The following is a 21,319-nucleotide window of genomic DNA, read 5'->3' as shown; positions in this document are numbered from 1 at the left end:
TCTGGGGCAACAGAACACTGTGACAGAAGCACGTAAACGGTATTTACCTTCCCGCCGCAGCGGTACCTATTTATCTACTTGCGCTGGTGTGCTTTTGAACAGCTAGGTTGGCAGAAGTTGGGACCGAGCAATGGGAGCTCACCCTGTCACACAGATTCAAACTGCCGAAATGATCAGCAAGTCCAAGAGGCTCAGTGGTTTAGACTACAGCGCCACCCGCTTTTAAATCTCATGTTTCCTACAAGGTTAACATAATTGTAGTTGTTTCCTACCAAATAAACAACACTGTGAAGCAGTTTAGGCTGAGAGATGGTAACTTGTCACACAGTGACCATGTTTCCTGGCTGAATGGGAATTTCAACCGTGGTCCTTGTGTGATTATAAAATACTTTATATTGGGGTCTGCTCTCTGCTAAATGTGCCTAGGGCTGAAGCCCAAGATGCTGAAGTGGTAGAAGCAGGGCTTTTTTTCAGTCAAAACTCAGTTTGGGCACCTCTCAGGTGGGTGCCATTGCTATTATAAGAGAGGCATTCAAGGTGAGTTCCACTATTTCTAGAAAAATAGCACTGGGTAGGAGGCATACACCATTAGGTGTTTAATTATGCAGCTGATATTGCAGCAAGGGTGAGGTGCTTCTTTTCGAAATTAGCCATGTTTAGATTTAAACCCATTTGGGTGTGTCTTTTGTAGAAGGTTCCTACTGGAGTCATTGTTCCAAGTAGTTTCTCTTTCCCTCTCTTTAACGTGTCCTGAAAGACGACACGCTTGATGAAATTCACACTCAAATGCCCTGCTCCTTTTCGAATAAAAGCCAGTCTCCTTTTTATTTCTTCCTCCTCAAAAGGCCATTTTTCTCTACCGCAACCACTATCACCCTGCTGCTGGGAGAGAGAGGCGGCTCCGCTCCTCCCTTCGTAGCGGAAGTGTTTGGCCGCAGGGAATTCTTGTCTGCGCAGGCCGGGCGCCGCCGAGCGATGCTCTTGCTTCTCTTGGTGGCTGCGAGTTTTCTTTTAACTGGGGCGAAGCCATTTAAAAATCCCAGCGCGTAGCCTACGCTCGCCTCTGAGTAGAGCCTACTTCGGAGGATACGTGTACTATCAGGTGGCCTCCGGAATCTAATGTAACCACAGCTAACCCGCGGGTCCCCACCCCCAATATTTTGAAATATTGGCGCCAACAATTTTTCTTTTACTGATGCAAAGCAACCCGTCCAGAGGGTCTTGAATGAGCTTTGCGGTGAGCGAGACTGCGACGCCCGGAGAAAGCTAGCCTGTTTATACCACTTTCTCTTGGGTACACAGGCAGATAATTTTGAAGCAGACGATTGATCCACACGTTATTCAGACCCGGCGAAGCTGCGGTCAAACCGATTTAGACCGGGCCGCGCGCCAGTTCTCTGAAGCGCATTGGAGGTGTCCCCTGGCTAGAATTGCAGCATTTAAACTGTCAGGATGATTTATAGATCACAGCCTCGGGCTCACTGCTAAACCAGTTTATCAGGCCGTAGGTAAAAGAGACCCTCCAGCCGGTGGCTGTTGCTGACACACAGTTACATCAGCACCAAGCCAGTTTCGGCCAAATGCTGACGGCGAGAATTGCGGCTGAGTCAGAAAGCGTCACGTCGCGCACGGGCAGGCGCTGCTGCCCCTCCTGACTCCGTCCCGACTCTGGGGGAAGCCCCATTGCTGCCCCCCCCTTCTGGACTTGCACGAGCTTCAGGTCAAACGCTAGACCTCCTGCACGCGTACCTAACGTCCCCCCGGAGCTCGAGCCGCTCCAGAATAAGAACGGTATTGGAATACGCCCGCCCCTCCTACTCCCAACCCCGAATTCGCGCCAAATTGCCGTCTGACGCCACCACGCACAGCCCCGCCTCCCGCCTCCCATGTTTTCAAACGAAGGGGGCGTGTGTGATTGGCTGGCGTGACCTGGCACGTGACTAACGGTCGCGGGAAAGCCGCGGAGTCCGAACGGGCGAGTGTGCTGCTGCTGCTGCTGCTGCTGATAGAGCCGGAGCTTCGTGGAGAAGCGCGCGGGCGAGGCACGAGTCGCGCGTCGTGTGAACGGGCATTTCAGCGCAGGGAGGAGGAGGGAGGCGTGGTTTACTCCTGTCAGCGTCCCGTCTGAACAAGGGAAGGCCTCCCGCGGATCTCGGCCATGAGTTTCCTGAGCCTGCAGCAGCAGCCGGTCGCGGGGCCGCGGCGCCTGACGGCGCGTGGGACAGCGGCCCCGATCCGGCAGAAGCTGCTTTTTTCGGGCGGCGGGAGCGACTGCGAGGAGGAAGAAGAGGAGGAAGAAGACTGCTACGAGGAGGAGGAGGAAGGTGGCAGCGGCAACAGCACCGGGGAAGACTCCGCTTTCCAGGAGGCCGACTCCCCGCTTTCCGTGAGCCATACCCCGGCTCGGCGCAGGGAGCCGCCGCCGCCGCGATCGCCCGAGGAGGTGGCGATGGAACTGGCGCCTCCCGCGCTGCCGGGCGACGAGGGAGACTCGTGGGAAGAGGAGGGCTTCGGCTCCTCGTCCCCCGTGAAGTCGCCCGGAGCCTACTTCATGGCCGGCTCGCCGCCGTTGAAAGGTCCCCGGGGCTGCTGCGGCCGAGCGTCGCCGCCGCGCTCCCAGGTGCTACCGTGCCGGGGCCACCAGGGTCCCGCTTCTGTGCTGCCCGAGTATCCCGACACCCCGCCCCACAAGACTTTTCGCAAACTGCGCCTCTTCGACACCCCGCACACGCCGAAGGTGAGAGGAGGGAGGGGGAGGACGAGCGGAGGACAATTGGGGGAGGGGGGATCCGGAGGCTCAGTTGTGGAAGGGAGGCTTGGGGGGGGAGAGAGCCTAGCCTGCCCCACCGGGATCTCGGCTCTGTTGGGGACTTTCCATTCAGTCACTGCCGCCCCTTGGCTCATTTCCGCCTGAGCACGTGGGCGCTCGGTAGGTCTCCGGGCGGCTCCCTTGGCCGACCACCCCGTGTAGTATGTACTCCGTGAAACAGGCGTTAGAGGCTGCCTGGCTTTTTTACATGACATGAACTTTAAGAAGCTTGTTGCAGACCGTTTTGGGTTGATCAGAGCAAGAATGTTGTTTTCGGGGGAAAGCGAAGACAATGCAACTAGCGGTGCTCTGAGGAATAGGTGCCACGCCCCTTTCGCCTTTGTCGGTTTCCCCCCCAGAACGGGCAATTTAAGAGAAATGAATCCGTATGGTCCGCCCATGCAGCCTTTTCGCTCGTTTAAATTTTAAATCGTTTAAAATTAAAATCTGAGCTGCCATCAGACCGTACTTTTCTACAGAAGTTTCCGTTCTCCAAAACATGTTGAAAGTTTTAATGAGAGACTGTTGGCAAATGCGAACCATACTTGGCAAGTGAACGCCAGTGCTTTGAAAGTGTGGTGTGCCCTCATGAAATTTCAGTGGCTGCCTTGGTATCTAGGTACAGTATATACCAAATGCAGCTGGTGAAACAGGTTATTCTCAATAAACAGAGGCAACATGTTGGTGTGTGCGTTTTTTCTCCTTTTTTGCACTGTTTACATGTGGATTGCCCTTTTAACAGCAGCCAGCATTGTAAAGTGCAGAATACTCCAACTAAACGATGGCTGCTGCTTGATTTCATTGGTTGGAGAGCCTTTTAAACATAAATTCCATTCAGCTATACTTCATAAGTTGGTGCCAAATACTTGAACAATTTTTTCCAGTTCCAAGCCTGTACATCGTGCTTGTTACATAACAAGCTAGCTTGCCTGTTACAGAAATGTTGGCAACTTTAGTAAGCCCTGCCCACAGATTGTCCGTTAAGATTATGTAACTGAACTACAAATTGTGCCTAAAATAATTTTTACCCACATTGCAAGACCACAACAGCCACAGCACTATATTTTTTAAACGCCCGCTTTTAAATTTTAAATGTTTTCATGAATGTCCATCATGTAAAAGAATCTTGAGAGGAATAGAAGCATTGGATAACTGAATGAATTGGAAGGCCATCTGCATACATTATGTTAAATGTTGTCTCATAACTGTTTTTTGTTATAGTGGGTGGATTGTAGGGCCTAGGCCCAGTGAGTTCTCTGTTCAATTCTTTGCTCAAGTATGAAGCTCACCTGGTGCCTCTGGGCAAGCTACTCAACTGAATTACTGTGAAGATAAAGTGAGACAATGTTTTCAATTGAAGTACAGTAATTGAGTATAATATATACAGTGAGGCATATAAATAGAAAAAGCATAATACTATGCATGTGTACTTGGAAGTAAGTTCCAGAAACTTAATTGTTCCCTGGTAAATGGGCATAGAATTGCAGCTTCACTGACTAAGCTTCTTGAATAAAAGGATGCAATAGTAAAATAATAAGTAAAAAAGAGAGTGCTATACTGTATAGCGCTTTGCCAGATAAACTTGCAGGATGTTCACATACATGACCTGGGCATGGTGACAAATTTCTTAGTTGCTTCCAGATTAAGTTATTGCAATGTGCTCTACACAGGGCTTTCTTTGCTCTTGACATTTAAATTGATCCATAATGGGAAGTAATGATGCTACTAAGTGCACCTGCATGCCTATCTTAAAACAGCTGCAGTTGTTTTCAGTCCATTTCTACACACAATTCAAAGTGTTGGTAATTAAATTGTTATGGTCCAGGGGTTTTGGGTGGTGTTGGTGTTGAATACCTGTTGTTATCTCTGCAGTGGAGTCTCTGCACTGAAAGAGGAGCTTTTTAGCCACTGAGGAGGAGTCTCCTCGCCCTTTGTGCTGATTGGAGCCAGAGTCAGCCACTGAGGATCGGCTCCTTGGTCACTCTGGAGAACACCAATGAGTTGGAGTTGTTCCAGAGCTAAGCACTGAGGAACGCTGAAAACACAAGGGGCTTCTGTTTCAAGAGAAATGTGTGCAAGGTCTGTTACATACAATCAAACTTCATGGGAAACACAGCTTAAGTTGCTCCAAAAGAAGATATTGGAGCACTCAAATTAGATACCTCTGCATTGTAGGGGGCTGGACTAGATGCTCCACAGGATCCCTTCCAACTCTACAATGCTATAATTCTAAGTTTACAACCCTAAATGGTGCAGCCCTAGGAAAACAGGGCTTTTCCCCTTCTGTGCCATTATGTTTACTCCCTAAGATCATGGAGAGGTTATTCATGTTTTGATGTCTGGTTGGGATGTAGGAGGAACTGGGTTTCTTTATAGCCATACTTAGATTGTTGAACTCTTTATCTTTGGAGTTTCATTTGGCCATCTCTTGGCTTGCTTTTCACTAGCTAAAACTTATTTTGGCAGGCATTCAACTGTGAGGCTGAGAATTCTCTGGCTGGTTTTTAACATTATTTTACCTGATGGACTTGTCTGTTTTTTCTGCTGTTTGTTGATTTTAGTTCTTTTTTGTAAGATTAAAAAAACTTCGTAAAATTGCTCTTGAGTGTTGCCAATGCACTGGATGAGCAGAATGCCAATATTGTAAATAAATAAAATTTCATATGTGAAGCTGAATCTATTGTGTCTCCAAAAATATTTTGGCTTTATAGTCATAAGATGGAATCTGGGTTTTCTATTACAAGTAGTAATTGTCTTAGAAGCATGGAGTGGAATCAGGGAGCCACCCTCCTGCCACCACCATTGCTGCTGCCTATCATTGACTGCCAGTGTTTCTGGGATTCATTCAAGGTGGTCACACTCATATTTAAAGTGTTTAAAGCCCTAAACAATTTAGGCCCCAAATATTTGAAAAGCTGCTTCCTTTCCTACAAACCACCTTGGAGGAAGCCCTTTTGGTAGTTCTGCTGTCCTCAGAAGTTTGCGTTTGTTTGTTTGTTTGTTTGTGTATATGGGGGAGGGTGATGAAATTGGCCTTAGAGAGGGCATTCTCTGTGGCAGCCCCTAAGTTGTGGAATTCCCTCCCCACAGTGGTACATCTGACACCTTCGCACTACAGCTTTGGGCGCATGCTGAACATGCACCTCTTTACTCTGGCATTTGACACATGAGAAATGTGTTTTTAGCAACCACCATATTCTTGTGACTATTTGTTTTAACAGTTTTCAATTCTGAATTTTTAATTTTAGCCCATCCTAGGACTGTCTGGTGAAGGGAGGATCATAATTTATTGATAATAGATGGGATAAAGTGATAGCAAGGTTGAGGCCTAATCTGACACTCCCACTGATGTGCCCATGAGGCCCTGACATCCCTGCTACTAAGCCCTGTCCAAGTAATCAGTGTTGGGAGAGGGGATATTGACCTCACCACACATGCTACTATGGGTTAGCTGAAGAGCCAACTCTATATACAGTACATGAAAACTTTGGATCTAACCAATTAATGTTATGTTCTCTTGGTTATGTTTGAGAGTGAAATGAAGTTCTATTCCACAATGACTAAATTGGATACTACCTTCTCTCCTTTGAAGGAGCTGGTATTTCTTTATTCATTAGATTTAACTGTATGGTAGATAGGATTACACTTTCTGGTTAACAACACAATATGAACTTTGCAGTAGATAACTATATAATTTTCATCCCCATTTTATTTTAGGTAGCCTCTATGACGGGTATGTCCAAAGTCTGTTTTGGTGGCCTAATCTGGCTTGCTGGTCAGTTTAATCCAGCCCCTGTGGCAGTTTATTTTCTGGGGTAAAAATAATAAAAAAGCTCAAAAACTCAAAATCCTAAAAAAGCTCAACAATTTTGGGGTAAAATCATAAAAAACTCAACAACAATCCTTAAAAAAGGTCAATAACTTTGGTTGGCCCTTTGGTCAGTCCTCACAGCCCTTCACTTCATCAAATCTGGCCCTCTTTGAAAAAAGTTTGGATACCAATGCTCTATGAGCACTATGCATATTATACTTCAAATACATCTTACAGAGAGCACTGTTTTCTTACGTATTATTATTATTTAAAAATGATGCTATATTGCTAATTTCTATTGGTGATTCTTTTTCACCCTAAACCAGATAAAAAGAAGTATGTTTTCACAATTTCAGCAATGTTTAATATTTGCTGTTGCCAGTGTGGGCCTAAATCAGGGGTCAGCAACTTTTTTCAGCCGTGGACCGGTCCACCGTCCCTCAGACCATGTGGTGGGCTGGACTACATATTTGGGGGGGGGATGAACAATCTCCTATGCCCCGCAAATAACCCAGAGATGCATTTTAAATAAAAGGATACATTCTACTCATGTAAAAACACGCTGATTCCCAGACGGTCTGCGGGCTGGGTTGAGAAGGTGATTGGGCCGCATCCGGCCCACGGGCCTTAGGTTGCCTACCCCTGGCCTAAATGAAACCATTTATGTTCTGAGAACCTGGCTTTTATCAGAGTTTTGAAACTATTGAAGCAACCGGTCAGTGAACAAGTATAACACTGAAAGTTTGATAAAAAAATTCCTTCAGTAGCACCTTAAAGACCAACTAAGTTTTTATTTTGGTATGAGCTTTCGTGTGCATGCACACTTCTTCAGATACAGTGAAATAGAAGTCCCCAGGCACTTATGTAGAGAAGGGGTGGGGAGGGGTGGGGATGGGGAGGGGAGGGGGGATCACTCAGAAGGGTGGTGGAAGTGGGTGATTGACTGACTGATAGCTGTTGATGACCGAAAACGACTGCAAATGGTTTTGCATGAAAAAGCAAGGGTTGAGATTGCTGAAGATCGCTTATCATGTATAATGAGATAAGAATCCGATATCTCTGTTCAAACCAGGTCCCTCCATGGTTTTGAGCTTGGTGATAAGTTGTAATTCAGCAACTTCTCTTTCCAGTCTATTTCTGAAATTCTTTTGTAGTAAGACAGCTACTTTGAGATCTTGTATAGAATGTCCTGGGAGATTGAAGTGTTCTCCTACTGGAACCAGGAATCAGGAATCTCCTTCCTGGAATCAGGAACCAGAAGACAGAAAAACCAGTAGAGACTGAGGCATTGTTAGTGGACTGTTTCCTAAACAGGATGGATGGGAGGTTGCCTGCTCTTGATGGGGTTACACTCCCTCTGAGGGACCGGGGACGTAGCTTGGTGGTACTTGTGGTTGCTTTGCTGTCACTTGAGGCTCAGGTGGCCTTAGTGGTGTGAAGTGCCTTCCATCAGCTTTGACTTGCACAGGGATTGCCTAACTACTGTTGTCTATGCTCTTGTAATCTCTAGGTTAAATTACAGCAACACGTTCACAGGGCTGCCTCTGAAGATGGTTCAGAAACTTCAGCTGGTGCAGATTTCGGCGGCCAGGTTGCTTACTGGAGAAAGACAGTTTGAGCATATTACACCAATCCTGGCCCGACTGCACTGGCTGCCAATTAGTTTCTGGGCCCAATTTCAAGTGCTGGTTTTAACCTATAAAACCTTAAATGGTTCAGAACTGCAATACTTCAAGGACCACCTCTCTTCATATGAACCTACCCGAACCCTGAGGTCATCCTCTGAGGCCCTTATTGTGTGCTTCCATGAGAGGTCTTGAGGGTGGCAATACGAGAACGGGCCTTTTCTGCTGTCATTCCCTCCCTGCTTGTGGAATGTTCTTCCCAGTGAAGTTCACCTGGTGCCTTCATTATACACCTTCAGCTGCTAGGTGAAACATTCCTCTTCAACCAGGCCTTTGCCTGATTAACATCTGATGCCCTTTTAAGTGTGTTGTGGAAGAGGAGATTATTAGTTTATTATTTTTTACTATGTGTCTTGTGGTTTTTATATTGTAATTTTATGTTGTGAACCACCCTGGGATCTATAGCTCAAAGGCAGTATACAGATTTTAATAATACTAATAGTTACTCATAATTCTTTTACCTAGTTAGCATATTTGATTAACATGGGTTGATATGTACATGTTCTTGACTGCAAGATGAAGGTAGCCATGGACGACTAGTTTTGCACATTGCTTTTATCTAAAAACTAGCAATTCCTTCTTTCAATAACTGGTCAAAGCCAACAATATGTAGCTTACAGTGCTTTACCGGTTGGAGTTGTACATCTGTTCTACTGATTTTCAGTAGGTAACTTCAATGTATAACTAAGTGTGTAATGACAAGAACTGGACAGAAGCATCTTTAGTTGGCCTTCTATATTTAGGAGGTTATCAGGTCTTGCTCTTCATCCAGGTGAAGATTTTATGAACTAATAGTTGTATTATCTGATCGACACCTTGTGTTGCATTCTGTGGCATGCCTATAACACCAGCTGTGATTTAAAGAAAGGGTGGGAGAGAGATGTTTGTTTGCCAGAGTTATTTTTCTTTTCTATTAACAAAGAAACTCTTGATTCAGAAATGTTGTTGATTTAAAGCATTTCACACCAATTATTGCCTTGGATCCCAAGAAGTGCCACTAGAAGGGGATTGCCAGAAGATGATTCTTTCCTCATTTGGCATCTCCCTGAATACTTCAAAAAGCTTTGGAGGGTCAGGGTGAGTTGTGGCACAGCGGGCTAAAAAAGGAGGTCACTGAAAAGTTGGTCCATTTATCTCCATATCGTTAGCTGAGAGAATGTGATAGTTTTTAGACGTTTTTAGTATGCTTTAAATGATACTAATATGTTTTCTACTCTGGGCTGTTTTGGGAGGAATGACAAGATAAAAACTGATTAAGCAATAAAACTTAGGAAGCCTGCAGGTGAGGGGTGTGTGTGTGTGTGTGTGTGTGTGTGCTGCTTTGCTCATTGCTCTGATAACCAAAATCAGTTATTGCATTATATTGATTTTACATATGGAACAATGAATAGGAAACCCATTTATGCCATAGTAATTTGACATAGGGGAAGCACAAATGTTATAATTGGAAAGATTATTCATTCGTTTAAATTCCAAATAATCATTAACTTGTTAAGTCAACATGGGACAGAACTGTTGATTTACTCGTTTCCTTTTTTTTCAGAGTTTACTTTGTAGAGCTGAAGGAATGGGATCAAGTTCAGCTAAACTCCGAGGTGGATCTCTCTTTATGAATGTTGGAAAACTAGTAAAACAGGAATCTGATGTGGGGCAAGCACCTCATGTGAACATTAATCCCTTCACTCCAGACTCGCTCTTCCTTCAGTCATCAGTTGGGCAGTGCCGTAGGAGAAAGAGAACACATTGGAATGAGTAAGTGTCTAGAGCTGGCCCTTGATAAACTGTTTAAGAAATAAACTTTTGATAGCAATCCTGTCATTGAAGGGATTGTACTTAACTATCTTTATCTTCAAATGAATAATTAAGTATGGAGTTAGGGAGGCTTTAAGAACACAAGTGGTTAAAATTGTACAGCAGAACTTGTAACATTGCCTAACATTGTGAGAGATTAGTTTGTAAGTCTTGAGGTGAAACTAGAGATTGCTAAACATGGGCTGCAAATATAGCTCTTTCTCTTCTGATGTTATATTCAGTTTCCTCATCTCCATTCTATGCTGTTGGTTGTTGCTACAGTGGGGGCCAGGGAAACATGGGTAAATTCTGACAGCTTCACCTTTAGCATGAGGTCTAATTTGGGCCTAAATGTAACCATTTACATACCTGTTCTACTTACCTTTTTAAAGAAGTCTGATTCTTATCAGTCTCTCTTCCCTGCATTTGACATAAATACACATCTTACTGTGGTGAGATGTTGGCACGGCACAATATTAATTGACATAATCTATTCAAACAATCATTCTGTCACATCACCTTAATGCAGCACAGCTTCCTTCATGACTTTTTGTGTACATATCCTCTTCTACATTGTCCCTACTCTTGGTATGGGTGAAAAAGGATGTCTGGAAGTGGTCTGGTAGCTATGGCTTTGCACAGTTCCTGAATTTGATTAAATTGCTTGGAAAGTAAAAGCTTACATCTTAATGTAACTTATTGATGAAAGTGAAGGTTTCATAGCATTTCTTTTACTTATTGTTTGTGTCGCAGCTCCTGTGGTGAAGATATGGAAGCAAGTGATGGAGAGCCTGAAGATGAAACTACAAGACCTGCCAAGGTAAATAAAACTAAAAAAACAATCCCCATTTATTCCTAAGTAAGCATTTTTAAAGTTCCATTGAAATCCATAGGATTAACATTTTAAGAAGCCCTTTTCCTCAGACTTGTTTGTCTCAATCCTTTTAGCGGATCAGCATAACAGAAAGTAATATGAAATCACGATATGCAACAGAATTTCATGAATTGGAAAAGATTGGATCTGGAGAATTTGGTTCAGTATTCAAATGTGTGAAAAGGCTTGATGGTTGCATCTATGCAATAAAGCGTTCTAAGAAACCCTTGGCTGGCTCAATTGATGAGTAAGTAAAAAATTAAATGTAAACTATCCTATGTTCTTGTAATTCACTCCTCTGCACATACTCATTTTTAAAATAAACCCATCAAGACATGTAAGGATTTGTTCACGTATTGTACCTCAACGTACGAATTCAATCCGTTCCGAATGCACATTCGTATGTAGAAAAATTTGTAAGTCTAATCGCGGTTTCTCATAGGAATGCAATGGAAACGGATTAATTCGTTCCGGAGCCTAAAAAAAAGCCCCAAAGCCGCGGAAAAAACGGCCGCAGCGGCCTCGCACCACAGAGCAGGGAGCACAGCGGTGGCGAGGGCAATGATCCGGCAGGAGGCTGGCAGGGCAGCGGCAGTGAAGAGGGCCGGATGAAAGGCTCCCTCGAATAAGCAGGAAGCGCGGTGGCACGGCGGCGGTGGGGGGCAAAAAGCGGAGCGCTGAGATGCGACCGCTGATCGGCTGTTCTGCGGCTTTGAAGCTGTCTCCCTTGGCAAAGCCGGCAGAGTGGCGGCGGCAAGGGCAACTATCCTCTCACTGCCCGGATCGTTGCCCTCGCCGCTGCGCTCCCTGCTCCCTTCGGATGTCAAAAAAATCCGTTAGCACGCGGCCATTTTTTCCCTTCGTAAGTAGTCATTTGTAAGTCGAGGTGTTTATACTGTAGTTGCAAAACTAGCATTCACCTGTACATATCAAACACAACACCCCTATGCCCTAGTTCATAACTCTTCCAACTGAAAAAACTTACTGTTCTTGTAATATGACCAGCATTCTATGCTTGCTTCCTTAAACAAGTTTCAAGCTTTATTTAATTTGTTTCAATACCACAGGCAAAATGCTCTTAGAGAAGTCTATGCTCATGCAGTTTTGGGACAGCATTCACATGTAGTCAGATATTTCTCTGCCTGGGCAGAAGATGATCATATGCTTATACAGAATGAGTATTGTAATGGTAAGTAAAGCTCCTATTGAATTTGCCTTACTATGAATTCTGGTTATTAAGGGAAAGTAGTTGTAGAAAGCGGAGGGAGATCTGCTGACTTATTTGTCAACAAAGTCAATCCTGCACTTGCCAAGTCCTTTTTCTTTCAATGGAATTTAAGCATGTGTAATGGAGTACAGGATTGCAGCCATTGGCTTGGACCCAGGTATGTCTTACATGAGCAGAAAGACAGCCTAGCAAATTTTCTTGATTTCTCCATCCTGCTGAAGTCCCCCATGACCTATCACAAACTGTTCTGGAGGATCCTTCACCTTTTAAGAAGTGGATTTTGTGGTGTGTGCAAGAGGCAGCAGTGGGGATTGGAGCCCAGCAAGCAGTGCTTTGTTCATCTTAATATCTGAATCAGTAGTAATTTTATATTAATGTCAAATGCATGTGGTTACAGTTAGGACAAAGCAGGTAGAAGTAAAAAATCAGATGAATTTAGACAATTTATGATAAAACAAAAGTCAAATAATTTGTGAGCTTCTTAAATAGGCAGGAATTGAGTGTTCTTACAAACATTCTAGCTGATTACCTAGACTTGCTTCCTGAGTCATAAATTGGGGATCTTCCTTCCAAGAAAAAAATCAATATCCAATCTAGAATATTTCAGAACAAAAATATAACAATCTGGTTTGCATTATTATTATTATTATTATTATTATTATTAATAATAATAATACCCCGCCCTCCCTGGCCAGAACCGGGCTGAGGGCTGTACGTAGATAACTTTACTCATGTATCTATTTTAGTCTCTTTTCTTGTGTCTGTTATTGTCCCTTAACCCTAGACCAGACCTCTCGAACATGTGACCCAAGGAATTGGATAGAACCCCTACAACCTACTAGCTCCTTGACAATGCAGTGGTGTAGTGGATAAGAGAGGTGGACTCATAATCTGGTGAACCGGGTTCGCTTCTCCGCTCCTCCACATGCAGCTGCTGGGTGACCTTGGGCTAGTCACACTTCTCTGAAGTCTCTCAGCCTCACTCACCTCACAGAGTGTTGTGGGGGAGGAAGGGAAAGGAGATTGTTAGCTGCTTTGAGACTCCTTAAGGGGAGTGAAAGGCAGGATATCAAGTCCACACTCCCCCCCCTCCTCCTCCTCTTCTTCTTCTTCTTCTTTCCTTCCAGATGTTTTTGGAACTACAATTCCTGTCCATCATTGGCCACAGTGGCTGGGGTTGATGGAATTTGTAACCCAACAACATCTGGAAGATGCCATGTTGGCTACATGTGCTTTACATTATTGTTGCCAGAACTACATCTAGGTAATACATGATAAGTGCTTTGAGCACTTTAAAAGTGTTATACAGTGGTACCTCGGGTTAAGAACTTAATTCGTTCCAGAGGTTCGTCCTTAACCTGAAACTGTTTTTAACCTGAGGTACCACTTTACCTAATGGGGCCTCTCACTGTGTCGCCGCTGCACAATTTCTGTTCTCATCCTGAAGCAAAGTTCTTAACCCGAGGTACTATTTCTGGGTTAGTGGAGTCTGTAACCTGAATCGTCTGTAACCCGAGGTACCACTGTACAAATGCAAAGTATTGTTAAACACAGCATGCATTGGACTTGAACCAAGGTAGCAATATGGTGCCCTCCAAATGTTGCAAGACCCATCATTCCATACCATTTGCTGTGCTGGCTGGGCCTGATGAGAGTCCAAAATGTCCTGAGGGCACCACTTTGGCTACCTCTGGTGTACAAGAAAATGAATTTTCTACTTTTACATTATTTAATTTTGCTTCTAGGTGGAAGTTTAGCTGATGCTATAAGTGAAAACTATAGAAGTATGCGCTATTTCAGTGAACCAGAATTGAAAGATTTGCTTCTACAAGTTGCCCGTGGTTTAAAGTATATTCATTCAATGTCCTTGGTGCACATGGATATAAAGCCCAGTAAGTATTCAGAGCTCTGGTATTTCCTGCATTGAAAGTGTTTTTAGAGATGATTGAATATGTGGTAGTAAAATAACCAGTGAACCACACCTTAGTAACGGAAACTTTTCTATTCTGAATACAGAAAACAATGAAAGAAATCAGTTCTGAAACATACAGCTGGCCAACTGCTGTTCAGTTTATTTTGGATCTTTTTTTGTATTATGCTTGTTTGCTGGCTGTCCTGAAATCTGGCTTCTTTCCCAGAAGACTGTTGGGTTAATTATTCAAAGAAGCCAGCAGATGGTGCAAATTCTGAAGCTAAATTATATTTTGACGAATGTCTATTTCTATTCATTGGCAGGTAATATCTTCATATCTAGGACTTCGATTCCAACTACTATATCTGAGGAAGGTGATGATGATGAATGGTCATCTAGCAGGGTTGTTTTCAAAATAGGTAGGGGAGCATGGAGTTACATTTTCCTGTGCAACCTTTTATTTATTTTTGCTTTTGAGAAAGTAACCCTTTTTCCCATTCTTCTTTAATGTAGGTGACCTTGGTCATGTAACTAGAATATCTAGTCCACAAGTAGAAGAAGGAGATAGTCGTTTCCTTGCCAATGAAGTTTTACAAGAGGTAAACAGTGTTTTGCTAATGGGAGTTAAATAATTAACTGTATCTTACTGATGATACATCTTACCCAGGTGACGCTGTGGTTAAACCACTGAGCCTAGGGCTTGCTGATCAGAAGGTCGGCGGTTCGAATCCCTGTGACGGGGTGAGCTCCCGTTGCTTGGTCCCAGCTCCTGCCAACCTAGCAGTTCGAAAGCACATCAAAATGCAAGTAGATAAATAGGAACCGCTACAGCGGGAAGGTAAACGGCGTTTCCGTGTGCTGCTCTGGTTTGCCAGAAGCGGCTTTGTCATGCTGGCCACATGACCTGGAAGCTATACGCCGGCTTCCTCGGCCAATAATGCGAGATGAGCGCGCAACCCCAGAGTCGGTCACGACTGGACCTAATGGTCAGGGGTCCCTTTACCTTTACTGATGACTGCGGTTTGGGTCCTCTGATTAAGAATGGAAGGATCCTCCCTTCATTGAAGGAGAGTTACACTCACAGGAGGGCCCCTTCTGAAAGCAGAACTCTTTATTATTAGTCACTTCTTTCCAGCAAGGTGAACTCGTAGTGACTTAAACGAACACAGTAAAAACATGAACAAAGTGAAAATGTAGGATCTATGGTTGATATCTGTTCTGATGGGATTTTGTAAACTTTTATTTCCTTTGCAGAACTACAATTACTTGCCAAAAGCAGATATTTTTGCTCTTGCATTAACTGTGGTGTGTGCTGCTGGTGCCGAACCACTGCCAGCCAATGGGGATCATTGGCATGAAATTCGACAAGGAAAACTCCCTAGAGTTCCACAGGTCCTTTGTCAAGAGCTATTAGAGTTACTGAAGGTAAGAAAGTGATCTATGTTCCTGGCATCATGCTACATGTTCTTTAAGGGGAAGGGTAGTCAGCTTTAATTTTTATCTCTTTTCTCTTTCAGCTTATGATAAACCCTGATCCAGAGAAAAGACCCTCAGCAGTAGCTCTAGTCAAGCATTCTGCATTGTTATCTACTGCCAGAAAGAGTGCTGAACAACTACGAATAGAACTGAATGCTGAAAAGTTTAAAAACTCTTTGTTGCAGAAGTAAGTTGAATCCATACTGTAGCAACTTCAATGTCAAAAATCTAGGAAATATTAAGAGCTAAGTAGCAGAAGACTGTTCCTTGTTACAAAAAAGAAAACCTAGACTTTATTATGTAACCTCTTAATTTAACTCCAGACATAAGCAACAAAATAAAACATTTTGCAACTTCTCTTGAAACACATTGACTGTAGCACCATATATTTTTTGCTTCAGGTATTGTTTAACAAGATACCAACACTAAATGGAAGCTGGTTGAAACTGTGGTTATTATGTGTTTACTTTGATTTGGTAAAGACTGCTTCTAAGTACTCGGGGGGGGGGGGAGGAAACAGGTTCATATAGTAATGTCTATCATGGACAGCTTTGTGCTCCCAATGAGGAGAAAGTATGTACATCTCTGAATGGGAAGGAGGTGTGCAGATTCTCCCTTTGTATGAGACCATACAAATGTTCAGATGATATGCAATTCACATTAGCTATGTGGTCCCTAGTTTACTACTAAACCAGAAAGGCGTTCGTGCTGACGGAATGCCTATCTTGGCAAATGATTGCTGAAAACCTTTTTACTGTTTTTTTTTTGAATGGGAGAACAGAGGTTTTTTGACAGCATATTTGCCATGAAAGCTTTAACTGGTGGACATTTTTAGTAGCCCTAGTTGCAACTTCCTCAGCATTGTGTCCGTGTGTGTATCTTTGTGTGTCCCTGTGCATCCACGCAGCAACAGTTGATGCAGTTACAAACTATTGGGTGACACCTCGGTATTAAGATTGAACTTGGCCAGAATTAGTCTGTGAGGTGAGAAAACGTGCCAGTAACAAAAAGTGGACGTTACGACGTTTGACGAAGACTAGGGGAACTTTATGTATTAAATATGCCTAAGAAATACAGCTACTAGGTCTCAGCTATTGGTTCTACAAAGTGGAGGTTAAAATGCAAGGTATTCTCTTCCCTCCCTTTAAAGGGAAAACACATATGGTAAGTATATTTACAGGATGGTGAAGAAAGCATAATTTCAAATGTGTGCTTTCTCTTGAAACATGCCACCATTCAAGCAAAATCAGAGTTCAGGAAATGACTGTTACCTAATTAAGTTGGGGAAAAGGTACTAATGGATGAGATTACAGAGAAATTGAATGAATTCTTTGTATCTGCTTTCATTGTGGAAGATGTGATAGAGGTTGGGAGAAAGTGGACAGGAAGTAGTTTTCTCCCTCTTAACACTTGAACCCAGGGTCATCAGATGAATTTTATATCAATAAAATATCAGAATTCCTTTCTCCAGCATGCATTTTAAGGGTTTTTTTTTAAAAAAATATATATTTTATTGGTTTTATAAGAATACAATAAGTATAAAAAACATGTAGAAAAAGAAAAAAAAGAAAAAACCATAGAATAGCAAATACTTATTCACATTTGAGCTAACATATCATCAAATTTAGGTTTCCTTAACAATATAGAGCTCAAATATACTTTCTTACTCTGTTGACTTCCTCCTTCCCCCCTTCCACGTTTTTATTTATAACTAATATTGCACTCTACTTCTTAAGTCATTTCTTCTTCTAAAATACTCATTATAAATCTTATTCTTGATCCATATTAACCCCAAATTTCCAATATTTCAAAATATCATTTGGATCTAGAAATCATAATAATTATTTTACATTTAATCTTATTTCCTCCTACTATATCTATTTGCTTCTTCAGCCTCTTTGTACTTCCACTTCCCTTATTGTCCATTTTTAATCTTATATTTCTTTTCTAAATAAATCTTGAATTTCTTCCAATCTTCTTCCACCGTCTCCTCTCCCCGATCTCGGATTCTCCCAGTCAGTTCAGACAGTTCAATGTATTCTATCAGCTTCATCTGATCTGTGTTTTGTTTCATTGTCCAATTTTTCATTGTCCAATTTTCTGCGAATTAATAGTTTTATGTACACCACTTAGAAATGTGGGCCACTAGAATGGAAAGCTGGACTAGATAGGCCTTTGGTCTGATCCAGCAGTGCTGCTCCAGTGTATTCTTGTAGAAAGCTCTGTGTGATTCTGCTAATAGTGTTGGTAGACCAGAAAAAAAAGTTACAATAAAACGTGTGCATCCTGAATTACTGTTCTTGTCTCTTTAGAATGATTTTGGATGCAAGTTATTTGGTGGCGAAATGACTTTTTTCTTATGTTCCAGGGAACTTAAGAAAGCACAAATGGCAAAAGCAGCAGCAGAAGAGCGAGCTCAAATTACAGATCGAATGACAACTAGATCTACAGCACAGACTAGAACAACTCGTCCTAATGGAAAGAAAATGAACCGTTCAGTTAGCCTGACAATATATTGAATTGGCTGTTCCAGAAAACTTTCAAGAAGATTGTGGAATATTGCTGGACTAGTTAAGGAGAGGAAGAGGATTCTGTTTCTTTAAATCACTGTCACTGGTGTTATAAAGAAGTCTTTTACCATTTTAATTTTGCCAAATGCAGTTAAATAACTGTAGAATCCAGGCTTCCTATGAGTGGCACTATGCTCATTGAGGTCTCTCACCACAGGAAGGAGCAAATGTGATTTTTCACCAACCCTCCCTCCCTCCCTGCAGCTCCTTGAAAATCTGCTTCAGAGGATATAGGGACCCTCCAGAACATTGTGGGAGGTGGTGGGGGAGCTGTGGGTGGAATTGGAGAAAATTTCTGCTTTTGTCCAGCAGAAGCCTCCAATGGGTATCAGGCTTTTCTGTGAATGGAAGAAACTCTTCTGTTGCAGAATGTCAAGTCTGGATCTGACCCAATGTGTCCTCCTGCTCCTTAAAGAAACCAGGACGCTAACTTTCAAGCCTTTTAGTTACACTGAGTTACCATCCAAAGTTAACCACTATAGTGGTTTGCTGCTTCTCATTCTTAATGCATTTCAGGGGAAAGGCCTTTTCCTAGTAGTCTAATGGGCTTTTTTTGGGTAAACTACTCAATTTGGAATGCAGGGAAGAAATGACATGGGAGAGGCCAAAGGCCAACAGGCTGAACCATACCTGGTGTCAGGTAAACTATTGTGAATTTTACTTGTGTATTCAACTTGGAGCACTTTGTTAGGCATTGCGTAGACCACAGGAAAAAGCCTGTGGAAACATGCCATGTGAAACTGCTGCTATTTTTAGTTTGTATTTGCTGTCAAACTGTAGCATTAAAACAATCATTGTGTTAGTGGGCTTTTAAAAAAAAATTATGTGAAAAATATCAAAGCTGCCCTGCTGAAAGGAGCTTCATTCTCTGAAGCTAGTGTATTGTGTACAGAGTCAGTGCACCAATTTTATATTTGAATTACATTATTAGTGTAAATGTTTGTTTGTCATTCTTTCTAATAAAGTTCTCCAAAAGTTAATTCCTCCCCTTCACCTCATCTTCCCTCAAGTGTTAATATTTCAGTGTACCTGTTGGCATATTTTTAGAACTTGTAAATAAGTATACTGTTACCATTTTCAAACTGAATGTATAAAAGTGTTATAGTGTACAATACCGAAAGCTGTAGTTTGAGACATCAGAAGCTCCAGCTAAAATCTATTTCAATTTTAGTTGCAAAATTAATATAATTGGCCCTCCTAATGATCTGTTCTGATATTGCCAAAATCGATGTTACAAATTACAGGCTTTTTGGCTTAAACCAATGTTTTCTATTTGAATGTTTAACTTTGTTCTTAATTAGTATTGAATCAATTATTAAAGTGGCATTTTGAAATTAATAGTGTCATGTTTTTGTCAGTCTTGAGTATCATAACCCATTAATGGTATATAAATCTACCTGAGCTTCCTGCAGCCAATCGGAAGTTCTGCTTTGGTTTCCGAACATTTTGGAAGTCGAATGGACTTCCGGAATGGATTCTGTTCAACTTCCAAGGTACCACTGTATATACCCATTAACGGAAGTTACAAATATAGCTGGCCATGCTATGATCTGGGTCCATTACAATAAGGCACACAGGAAAGCCAACTTGAGTTACCGAGACAAATGGAAGTTTTGTATTAATAACTGGAACAGGTACAACAGCAGCAGAATGTGCCATTCACTTGAAACCAAGATAGGATAGAGCTGATGGGAACAGGAAGTTAAAAGTAATCTTCAGGAAAAAGTTTATAAAGCCTCAAATTTAGCTATGTGCTCCTTGGCGAGAGTTCCTGTTTTGCTCGAAAGTCTTGCATTGATATAATTACTGTATTTTATCTAATGGAGCATGCTGCCTATGAATGTTGAATTTTCTCATGATGGCTTTCAATAAAAGGCTGGGAAAGACCAGGCATGTTCCATATATGGATACAGTATCTTGCCATAGGCCATTTTTGGACCAGGGCCCCTGACCCATCTTGTGCTGGCCAGTCCTCCAAGGGGTACAAGCCAGTGTGCATATGTGATTGTGTCTACTCAAGTGCACACACCACACATGTAGAAAAACACATGCTCACTCTAAAAAAAAGGGTTGTCAGCATAAAATTGGAAGGGGCACACAGAAAGTACAATGCCCTCAGGTCCTTGAAGGAAAGGCAGAATTTACATAAATGTAATAAGCAAAGTAAGTATTAAACATGTATAAATTAAGTAAGAAATGCTGACAGATGTGACAACTCTAGTTATGCAAAATGAGCAGGTCTGGCCAAATCTATGACTGTCCATGTCATATGGTACAGTATATTAGTGGTGATGTTACTGGCATGAAGGAGCAGGACTCTTGTTTACTCTGAAAGTGGAAATGGGAAAATAATCTACTGTGTGCTTGGAAGTGGGTAGTAGCTGAGGTGTCCATATCCATGCAACAACTTTAGTACATTTCTAGGGCACCTTACAAGAGTGCAAGTACCAAAAAAATGTGTACTTCAATTCAAAATGTATAACCTACCCAAAGAAGACAACATAGCTCAGTTGACAGATCATTAGACTCTCAATCTCAGGGTTGTGTGTTTGAGCTCCATGTTGGGCAAAAAGATTTCTGCATTGCAGGAGGCATTGGACTAGATGACCCTTATGGTCCCTTACAATTCTATGACATTTCACCTGTTTGAAGTGAAACACTTAAATTAGGTGAATAAGGTGCTACTGGAATGAATTTTTTTTATGTTTTGTTTCGACTACGTCAGACCAACACGGCTACCTACGTGTAACTGAAATTAGATGCATTTAAGAATTTGACACTTAAGGGTGTTTTCATTCAGAAGACTGCAGCTACACCTGCTGGTGAAAGTAGATTAATAGTTAACAGAGACACTTTTCGGGTGGTTTTTTTTATAGACTGGGCACTCTTATGAAGCTAAAATCATTGTTTACACAAAAGTCTCACTACAGTTGTTAATACAACCATCTCAGCAATTATCAGCAACCTGCCACTGTAAAAGGTTAGAGGTATGCCTGTGTATTTAAGCACTAATTAGTTATGATAGCAAATTTTGCATCTCATTGATATTCATTGAATCACAGAATTCTAGGATTGGAAGGGACCCCGAGGGTCATCTAGTCCAATCTGCAGTGGGGGGGGTTGGGGGGGGAGCATCCATGACAGATGTCCCCTCCCTACAGTT

At 42.4% G+C, this 21,319-nt stretch overlaps 1 protein-coding gene across 1 annotated transcript; it reads left to right on the top strand.

Moving 5' to 3' along the window:
• The first annotated feature begins 1,956 nt into the window (after positions 1–1,956).
• Positions 1,957–19,488, top strand: WEE1 (WEE1 G2 checkpoint kinase). The gene is made up of 11 exons (XM_035119369.2): positions 1,957–2,737; positions 9,849–10,057; positions 10,850–10,916; positions 11,045–11,217; positions 12,038–12,159; positions 13,944–14,090; positions 14,434–14,529; positions 14,624–14,709; positions 15,365–15,535; positions 15,628–15,773; positions 17,955–19,488. Exons 1-11 carry the CDS (start codon positions 2,159–2,161, stop codon positions 18,103–18,105), a joined length of 1,947 nt encoding a protein of 648 aa, XP_034975260.1. The 5' UTR covers positions 1,957–2,158; the 3' UTR covers positions 18,106–19,488.
• The last annotated feature ends 1,831 nt before the right edge of the window (positions 19,489–21,319 follow it).

Source organism: Zootoca vivipara, chromosome 1 (genome assembly GCF_963506605.1).
Source record: "Zootoca vivipara chromosome 1, rZooViv1.1, whole genome shotgun sequence".
Taxonomy (NCBI): Eukaryota; Metazoa; Chordata; class Lepidosauria; order Squamata; family Lacertidae; genus Zootoca; species Zootoca vivipara.
Note: the sequence above shows the minus strand (reverse complement) of the source record. Positions and strands in the feature narration are given on the sequence as shown.

Bases quoted from the DNA above. Each gene is read 5' to 3' on its own strand.
- WEE1 (XM_035119369.2), top strand. From the start codon at position 2,159: ATGAGTTTCCTGAGCCTGCAGCAGCAGCCGGTCGCGGGGCCGCGGCGC. The intron at 10,917-11,044 runs GTAAATAAAACT...CAATCCTTTTAG, and splicing joins AAACTACAAGACCTGCCAAG to CGGATCAGCATAACAGAAAG. The intron at 14,091-14,433 runs GTAAGTATTCAG...ATTCATTGGCAG, and splicing joins GCACATGGATATAAAGCCCA to GTAATATCTTCATATCTAGG.